The sequence below is a fragment of the Pseudorca crassidens genome, chromosome 10 (genome assembly GCF_039906515.1).
Source record: "Pseudorca crassidens isolate mPseCra1 chromosome 10, mPseCra1.hap1, whole genome shotgun sequence".
Taxonomy (NCBI): Eukaryota; Metazoa; Chordata; class Mammalia; order Artiodactyla; family Delphinidae; genus Pseudorca; species Pseudorca crassidens.
Genome location: NC_090305.1, coordinates 39,588,857 through 39,598,651, shown reverse-complemented (window position 1 = coordinate 39,598,651; position 9,795 = coordinate 39,588,857). Strand labels below are relative to the sequence as shown.

The window sequence follows — 9,795 nt, the reverse complement described above, 5'->3', positions numbered from 1 at the left end:
TCCAAAATACAGCAGAGGGAAGAACACTCCCAAACTCATTCTATGAGGCCACCATCACCTTGATACCAAGACCAGACAAAGATGTCACAAAGAAAGAAAACTACAGGCCAATATCACTGATGAATATAGATGCAAAAATCCTCAACAAAATACTAGCAAACAGAATCCAACAGCACATTAAAAGGATCATACACCATGATCAAGTGGGGTTTATTCCAGGAATGCAAGGATTCTTCAATATACAAATATCAATCAACGTGATACACCATATTAACAAATTGAAGGAGAAAAACCATATGATCATCTCAATAGATGCAGAGAAAGCTTTCGACAAAATTCAACACCCATTTATGATAAAAACCCTGCAGAAAGTAGGCATAGAGGGAACTTTCCTCAACATAATAAAGGCCATATATGACAAACCCACAGCCAACATCGTCCTCGATGGTGAAAAACCGAAAGCATTTCCACTAAGATCAGGAACAAGACAAGGTTGCCCACTCTCACCACTCTTATTCAATATAGTTTTGGAAGTTTTAGCCACAGCAGTCAGAGAAGAAGAGGAAATAAAAGGAATCCAAATCGGAAAAGAAGAAGTAAAGCTGTCACTGTTTGCAGATGACATGATACTATACACAGAGAATCCTAAAGATGCTACCAGAAAACTACTAGAGCTAATCAATGAATTTGGTAAAGTAGCAGGATACAAAATTAATGCACAGAAATCTCTGGCATTCCTATACACTAATGATGAAAAATCTGAAAGTGAAATCAAGAAAACACTCCCATTTACCATTGCAACAAACAGAATAAAATATCTAGGAATAAACCTACCTAAGGAGACAAAAGACCTGTATGCAGAAAATTATAAGACACTGATGAAAGAAATTAAAGATGATACAAATAGATGAAGAGATATACCATGTTCTTGGACTTGAAGAATCAACATTGTGAAAATGACTCTACTACCCAAAGCAATCTACAGATTCAATGCAATCCCTATCAAACTACCACTGGCATTCTTCACAGAACTAGAACAAAAAAATTCACAATTTGTATGGAAACACAAAAGACCCCGAATAGCCAAAGCAATCTTGAGAACGAAAAACGGAGCTGGAGGAATCAGGCTCCCTGACTTCAGACTATACTACAAAGCTACAGTAATCAAGGCAGTATGGTATTGGCACAAAAACAGAAAGACAGATCAATGGAACAGGATAGAAAGCCCAAGATAAACCCATGCACATATGGTCACCTTATCTTTGATAAAGGAGGCAGGAATGTACAGTGGAGAAAGGACAGCCTCTTCAATAAGTGGTGCTGGGAAAACTGGACAGGTACATGTAAAAGTATGAGATTAGATCACCCCCTAACACCATACATAAAAATAAGCTCAAAATGGATTAAAAACCTAAATGTAAGGCCAGAAACTATCAAACTCTTAGAGGAAAACATAGGCAGAACACTCTATGACATAAATCACAGCAAGATCCTTTTTGACCCACCTCCTAGAGAAATGGAAATAAAAACAAAAATAAACAAATGGGACCTAATGAAACTTCAAAGCTTTTGCACAGCAAAGGAAACCATAAACAAGACCAAAAGACACCCCTCAGAATGGGAGAAAATATTTGCAAATGAAGCAACTGACAAAGGATTAATCTCCAAAATTTATAAGCAGCTCATGCAGCTCAATAACAAAAAAACAAACAACCCAATCCAAAAATGGGCAAAAGACCTAAATAGACATTTCTCCAAAGAAGATATACAGACTGCCAACAAACACATGAAAGAATGCTCAACATTATTAATCATTAGAGAAATGCAAATCAAAACTACAATGAGATATCATCTCCCACCAGTCAGAATGGCCACCATCAAAAAATCTAGAAGCAATAAATGCTGGAGAGGGTGTGGAGAAAAGGGAACACTCTTGCACTACTGGTGGGAATGTGAATTGGTACAGCCACTATGGAGAACAGTATGGAGGTTCCTTAAAAAACTACAAATAGAACTACCATATGACCCAGCAATCCCACTACTGGGCATATACCCTGAGAAAACCATAATTCAAAAAGAGTCATGTACCAAAATGTTCATTGCTGCTCTATTTACAATAGCCAGGAGATGGAAACAACCTAAGTGTCCATCATCGGATGAATGGATAAAGAAGATGTGGCACATATATATAATGGAATATTACTCAGCCATAAAAAGAAACGAAATTGAGCTATTTGTAATGAGGTGGATAGACCTAGAGTGTGTCACACACAGTGAAGTAAGTCAGAAGGAGAAAGACAAATACCATATGCTAACACATATATATGGAATTTAAGAAAAAAAAATGTCATGAAGAACCTAGGGGTAAGACAGGAATAAAGACACAGACCTACTAGAGAATGGACTGGAGGATATGGGCAGGGGGAAGGGTAAGCTGTGACAAAGTGAGAGAGAGGCATGGACATATATACACTACCAAACGTAAGGTAGATAGCTAGTGTGAAGCAGCCGCATAGCACAGGGAGATCAGCTCGGTGCTTTGTGACCGCCTGGAGGGGTGGGATAGGGAGGGTGGGAGGAAGGGAGACGCAAGAGGGAAGAGATAGGGGAACATATGTATATGTATAACTGATTCACTTTGTTATAAAGCAGAAACTAACACACCATTGTAAAGCAATTATACTCCAATAAAGATGTAAAAAAAAATTGTGAAAATGACTATACTACCCAAAGCAATCTACAGATTCAATGCAATCTCTATCAAACTCCCAATGGCATTTTTCACAGAAGTAGAACAAAAAATTTCACAATTTGTATGGAAACACAAAAGACCCCGAACAGCCAAAGCAATCTTAAGAAAGAAATACAGAGCTGGAGGAATCAGACTCCCTGACTTCAGACTATACTACAAAACTAAAGTAAAGACAGTATGGTACTGGCACAAAAACAGAAATATAGATCAGTGGAACAGGATAGAAGGTCCAGACATAAACCCATGCTCCTATGGTCATTATCTTTGATAAAGGAGGCAAGACTATACAGTGGAGAAAAGATAGCCTCTTCAATAAATGGTGCTGGGAAAACTTGACAGCTACATGTAAAAGAATGAAATTAGAACACTCCCTAATACCATACACAAAAATACACTCAAAATGGATTAAAGACCTAAATGTAAGGCCAGACACTATAAAACTCTTAGAGGAAAACATAGGCAGAACACTCCATGACATAAATCACAGCAAGATCTTTTTTGACCCACCTCCTAGAATAAGGGAAATAAAAACAAAAATAAACAAATGGGACCTAATGAAACTTAAAAGCTTTTGCACAGCAAAGGAAACCATAAACAAGATGAAAAGACATCCTTCAGAATGGGAGAAAGTATTTGCAAATGAAGAAACTGACAAAGGATTAATCTCCAAAATATACAAGCAGCCCATGCAGCTCAATATCACAATAACAAACAACTCAATCCAAAAATGGGCAGAAGACCTAAATAGACACTTCTCCAAAGAAGACATACAGATGGCCAACAAATGCATGAAAACATGCTCAACATCACTAATCATCAGAGAAATGCAAATCAAAACCACAATGAGGTATCACCTAACACCGGTCAGAATGGCCATCATCAAAAAATCTACAAACAATAAATGCTGGAGAGAGTGTGGAGAAAAGGGAACCCTCCTGCCCTGTTGGTGGGAATGTAAATTCATAGAGACACTGTAGAGAACAGTATGGAGGTTCCTTAAAAAACTAAAAATAGAACTACCATATGACCCAGCAATCCCACTACTGAGCATATACCCTGAGATAACCATAATTCAGAAAGAGTCATGTACCACAATGTTCACTGCAGCACTATTTACAGTAGCCAGGACATGGAAGCAACCTAAGTGTCCATCGACAGAGGAATGGATAAAGATGTGGCACATATATACAATGGAATATTACTCAGCCATAAAAAGAAACGAAATTGTGTTATTTGTAGTGAGGTGGATGGACCTAGAGTCTGTCATACAGAGTGAATTAAGTCAGAATAGAAAAACAAATATGGTATGCTAACACACATATATGGAATCTATTTTAAAAAATGGTTCTGAGGAACCTAGGGGCAGGACAGGAATAAAGACACGGATGTAGAGAATGGACTTGAGGACATGGAGAGGGGGAAGGGTAAGCTGGGATGAAGTGAGAGAGTGGCATGGACATATATACACTACCAAATGTAAAATAGATAGCTAGTGGGAAGCAGCTGCATAGTACAGGGAGATCAGCTCAGTGCTTTGTGACCACCTAGAGGGGTGGGATAGGGAGGGTGGGAGGGAGACCCAAGAGGGAGGAGATGTGGGGATATATGTATACGTATAGCTGATTCACTTTGTTATACAGCAGAAACTAACACAACATTGTAAAGCAATTATACTCCAATAAAGATGCTTAAAAAAAAAAAAAAGGGAGGGAGGAGGGTCAAAGTAAGAGAGGAGACATGATGAAAGCAATGGTTTAGGGACGGTCTTAGAAGCTGGAGGAAGGGGCTACCAGCCAAGGAATGTGCACAGTCTCTAGAAGCTGGAAAAGTCAAGGAAACAGATTCTTTCTTTGTAGAAGACTGAATAATGGCCACCCAAAGATATTAGGTCCTAATTACTAGAACCTGTAAATGTTACTGTTTTCGTTTCCTAGGGCTACTGCAACAAAGCACCACAAACTGGGTGGCTTAAACAGATAATACATTTGTTTTATCTGAGGTACAAGTCTGAAATCAGGGTGTCAGCAGAGTTGGCTTCTTCTAAGGCTCTGAGGGAGAATCTGTCGCATTCCTCTTTTCTAGCTTCTGGTAGCCTGAAGTAGACGGCATTCTCCCTGATTCTTCACACTGTTGTACTTCTGTATGTGTCTGTCTCTTCATGTGACACATGTCTTTTCATAAGGACACCAGTCAGATTGGATCAGGGTCCCACACAATTCCAGTATAACCTCACATTAACTAAGTACATCTATAATGACCCTATTTACAAATGAGGTCACATTGTGAGGTACTGGGGGTTAGGACTTCAACATATGAATTTGGGGGCGGGGAGTGGGGGAGACACAACCCATAACAATTACCTAGGTGATTAAGTTGATCTTAAAATGGGGAGATTATCCTGGATTATGTGAGTGGGCCCTAAATCCAATCAGAAATATCCTTATAAGAGAGAGGCAGAGGGAAATTAGATACACACAGATGACGACCATGGGACCCTGAGGTGACCATGGAGGCCTAGACTAGACTAATGCAGCCACAGGTAATGAAATACCAGCAATTAAAAAAAAAAAAAAAAAAAAAAAACGCTGAAAGAGGCAAGGAACGGATTCTCCCCTAGAGCCTCCATAGGAAATATGGCCCTGCCAACACTCTGATTTCAGCCCAATGAACTGATTTTTGATTTCTGCAACTAGACACTAGTGATAGCTGCACAACATTGTGAGTGTACAAAATGTCACTAATGGTACATTTCTGTATTATGTGTATTTTACCGCAAATCAAAGTATATATCCCTCAAACTGTGGGCAGGATTGAATGGAGCTATCTTTCTTTGTTGAGGTCAGGATCCCTGTCTCCTCCACATGGAAGCACAAGAAAATCAACTCAAAATTTCTAAGAAATCAATCGTTGCGGATTTTAATTATGAAGTGCAAAGCAAAGTTCTATTGTCACTCCAGTATCTGCACCCACCAACCAGGCAGTCCTCTTCTCAGGAACCCCTTCAGAGCACTTCTGCCTCTAAGATAAGGAGGCTTCCAAAATATGGATTTTTAACAAATTCAAATAGTTGCAAATCAGAGACTCCATCTAGGCAAGCCTCACTGTCTATGAAACACATCCTTTTTCTGGGCTTCCCCATCTCGAGGATGTCCAGCGACAAGATTGGAAACTGAACGATCCAGGCCCTCCAGCTTTTCTGGTCATAGTAAAGGTCCACTGTTGGCCTGGCTCTGTCACCCATCTAGGCTCTACTCTCTAAAAAAGGAAGTGAATCAGGAGAAATCCTGGGCTAATGGAATTCAAATCCCCCTTCAGATGTTCTTCCTAGACTTCCTAGATGTTCTTCCTATATTCAGCTCCCTCCATCTCCTGAAATGGTGAGAACATTGATTGTCTTCACCCTATCTTGAGAGCAGAAAGTGAGTTTCCATTTTCTCTCTTATCCATTACCAAAAAAGGGCCAAATGTGAAGGGAACATTTCCTCATTTCAGCCGTCCTAGGTCAGGGCTGGTCTGCTGCGGTCTGCCCGAGAATGAGGGGCTGGATCTCAACAAGCCCAGGAGACAAGCCCAGGTCCTTCCTAAAACAGCTCTCATTTGTGATGCCAACAGCAGAGCTCACAGCCACAACTGCCAGGGACAGTCTCAGTCTGGAAGTGGGAAGAAGGGTGGAGGGTGTTCCACACTGGGACGCCCACATGGCCTCTGTCGGGAAGAACAGGGGCTTCTAAGCTTAGAGAGGAAGGAACAGGAGACTTACTCAGCCACTCAGCTAGAGAACAGGACTAAGGATAAACTTGACCAAACCAGTCAATGATCCAACTGGCCAAGACTGAACTCTGGACACCTGAGAGAGAGAGAGCGCACAGGAACTCGGACCTGTCCTCAGCAGGACGCCCGCTATGAGCCAACATCCATTGTCATCTGGCCCCAGCTAGCGCCCTGCTTCAGAACCCCTGCAACAGAAGAGAAAGCTGAGGCTCTCACTCTTCCTGACCTCTTGTGGCATCATTTGAAACCTTCAGGGGAATCTGGTCCTGGAAATGAGGTTTCTAATAACTTTTTTCAATCACACTCAATCCTGAGAACTGAATTAGACAAAACCAATTTCTGACTTCCAGAAATATATTCACATTTTGGATAATTCCACAGAATTCTCAGAGCCCTCAGAGAAATGCTTTACCCTCAGAGAAAATGTTATATAATGTTATAGTACCTGCGTGTCTTGGCTTCTCAGCTTTGCGTGCTGAAGGCAGCACCTGGAGGAAAAACCAGGGCCTGCCGGCTGCTCACTAGTGGGGGGCAGAGGACACAGGGCCTGGCCACAGCTGCCACACAGGAAGCATGGCGTTTGCTTGCAGTTCAGAAGTTTATTAGTGAATGAGTTTGGGCCAGCCAGTGTTTACATGCTTGGTCACTGCAGCGTAGTGTACTGGCTGCAGACGGGGAGAGGGCTTGCTGCTCTGCTGGTCACTGGTGATGTCACCCCAAGAGAATGATGGGCTTCTCTCCTGGGTCCAAGGTACCAGGGCTTGGAGCCAGTGTCATCAGAGAGACCCCACTTCTGTCTCCAGTGCCTGGGCTGGGGGGATGAGGGTTTTTAAGATCTCCATGTAGAAGGGGCCAAACACCTGCTGATTGTGGTGCGTTAAGTTGACGAACTTTTGGCCCAGTTCTGCCAGCTCTGCCTCAATGAGGGTAAGGCCTCCAGGGAGGTCTAGCAGAGACCGCTGCACACCAAGAACCAAACAGCATTTGAGGAACAAGTGGATCCGCTGACCTGTGAGCAGGAATAGACAGTGAGAAGGGAAAGAGCAAACAACTTTCAGGGAGAAACACTGCCCCCTGCACTCTACTCACCCAAGTTCAAAGTTAACTGAGATAGTCACTGACCTACCCACGCACCTAGACATAAGGAAATTTTTTTGGGATGTTTTGTTTGGGAAGGGGGCTGCTACCTAATTCCCAAGGACAAAGCAAAGATCCAAAACTAGTGGGCTAGCACATTTCTATTCAAAAGATTCCTTAAGTATTCATCAGTTAAATCCTCGTATTTGACATAACAGGAGGATCTTTGACTGACCCTTCAGATGGCTGAGGTTAAGAGCAAGGTCAAGTTCATGGCCACCATTCCAACATGGGACAGGGGAAACCCCTGCTTTGGGAACATGTCCTCCAGCCTAATTCAGCATCAACTTCTTGTTGGCAGGGAGTGGGTGTCACATGTCTTAGACTGCAGCCAAAAATGACCCAGAAGGCCAGGGATGACTTAACCACATTGGCTGGACAGTATGCCACACCTAGAAGCCATGAATTCCCGGTACAAATCTTCCTTCAACCATAGAGTCAGTCTTTAAACTAAAAGGGATATATTTTCAACCCAGCATTATACAACAACTAAAGCCTACACAGTGACTTGCCCAATCATCATGCCCTTTATGGTTAAATGGTTCAGTAAGCACCTTCCAGGGTGGGGACTGGCTCTCGCCTCAGCATTCCCACCACCCCACAGGCATGCTCACCAATGACACTGTGGACACAGTTCTCCTTCTTGGTGATGTTCTGGAGCTCTCCTATCAGCGATGCTGTGTTGTCGCTGCTCAGAGCAGCAAGGCCCATGTTCTGGAGGCTCTGATGGATTTCCTGAGACACCTGTTCACTCACAGTCAGCATAGCCTCCTCCTCAGGCCTAGACCGTGAAGGAGAGTAAGCTGGTACCCAGGGGTGGCCCTGAGCCCCGAAGCTCCACACCAGAAGTTGGGCCCATGTGAGGGAGATGCCCAGCCACCCTTCTGCCCTCACCCCAGGCCCTGGAAGCACAGAGCCCAGTGGGCAGGGTCAGTGTCTTCACTGTTACCCTCCAGATACTGACTTCTTTCTCTGTATGATACCATGTTCTTCTTCTTAGAAAACAAGATAAACTATAAAATCAACTCTGGACAAGGATTTCGTATCCACTCAGCATTCTTCAGCCCCATGGGATTTATTCATGTATGCACACTTTTAACACTTTCTTGGACATTTTCCATGGTCATCTGTCATACTCTCACCAATTACAATGACAAACCTGGCCTTCCGATTCCGCTTTTTCCTTTGGTGTGACACCCTGCACTCAGTGATATTCAATCAACATTGCTGACTGGTCGACTCCTGGAGATACGTACGACCAGCCCACTCAACTAGATAAAGACTCTTCTGTAGCGAGCAAGCTAGTGAATCATTTTATAGGAAACTATCCTCCACGCTACACTTCTGGAAGGAAGTTTTATTTTTCTTTGTTACAAGCCCCAAGGCCACTTATGGAAAGATACCAACAATCTTTGTGAATGATTCCAAAGGGCCTTTCTGTGGTTTGTTGTGGAACGTAAGGCATCCTTCATTACCTGCCTGTGCCTTCATATCACCTGTCGTTACTCTAAAAAAGACCTATGCAACTCACCTGGACTTCAACTCCTCCATCAGGGCTTTGGTTATGCGTTTCAGCTTATCCACAAACTGAGGCGAGCCAAACAGAACACTGCCAGAGAAGCTGCTGGCCACTAGCAAGACCGAGGCCAGGATGGTTAACTGGCGCAGCTGGGCCTCCAGCTCCTGCAGCTGGGCTCTGTCCATCAGCAGGGTCTGGGGAAGCAGGCAGAGTGGGTCAGGAGAGGAGGGTCCCCATGCAAGTCCTCAGTCCCAGACAACAAGGCAAGGCCCCCCACAGTCCTACCTCAGGGAACTCTTCATCTTTGGGGTCCCAGAGGAGGAGGTTCAGGAAGCCCTGGGACAGCACTATTTTGGGGTTGAGGGGCTCCAGGCTGTTGGCTGCCTCACTTGGAGAGGGGCAGACCACACTGGAGGAGTCGGGAGAGTCAGGGCAGCTAGGTGGCGGCGTGGAGAGTTCTGCCGCCGCTCGGGTCAGCCACTTGGTAGTGTGATCGAGGAGGCCTGTGACAGGAAGAGTGCGTAATTATCTTCAGCTCCTACATCCCGGAGGCCTTGGGACGAAGATTCAAGATCTCCTCCTCCTCAATAAGTAAATGCTTTGGTGGGGGGAAGTC

At 43.6% G+C, this 9,795-nt stretch overlaps 1 protein-coding gene across 2 annotated transcripts in view; it reads right to left on the bottom strand.

The window, feature by feature from the left end:
• Positions 1-5,695: 5,695 nt before the first annotated feature.
• TCP11 (t-complex 11) overlaps positions 5,696-9,795 on the bottom strand; it is a 72,265-nt gene continuing 68,165 nt past the window's right edge. For both annotated transcript variants that reach the window (XM_067753258.1, XM_067753257.1), the window contains 4 exons: positions 9,465-9,682; positions 9,192-9,373; positions 8,275-8,441; positions 5,696-7,532 (listed from right to left, as the gene is read on the bottom strand). In XM_067753258.1, coding sequence (XP_067609359.1) covers positions 7,300-7,532; positions 8,275-8,441; positions 9,192-9,373; positions 9,465-9,682 — 800 coding nt within the window. In that variant the 3' untranslated portion in view covers positions 5,696-7,299. The remainder of the gene's footprint in view (positions 7,533-8,274; positions 8,442-9,191; positions 9,374-9,464; positions 9,683-9,795) is intronic.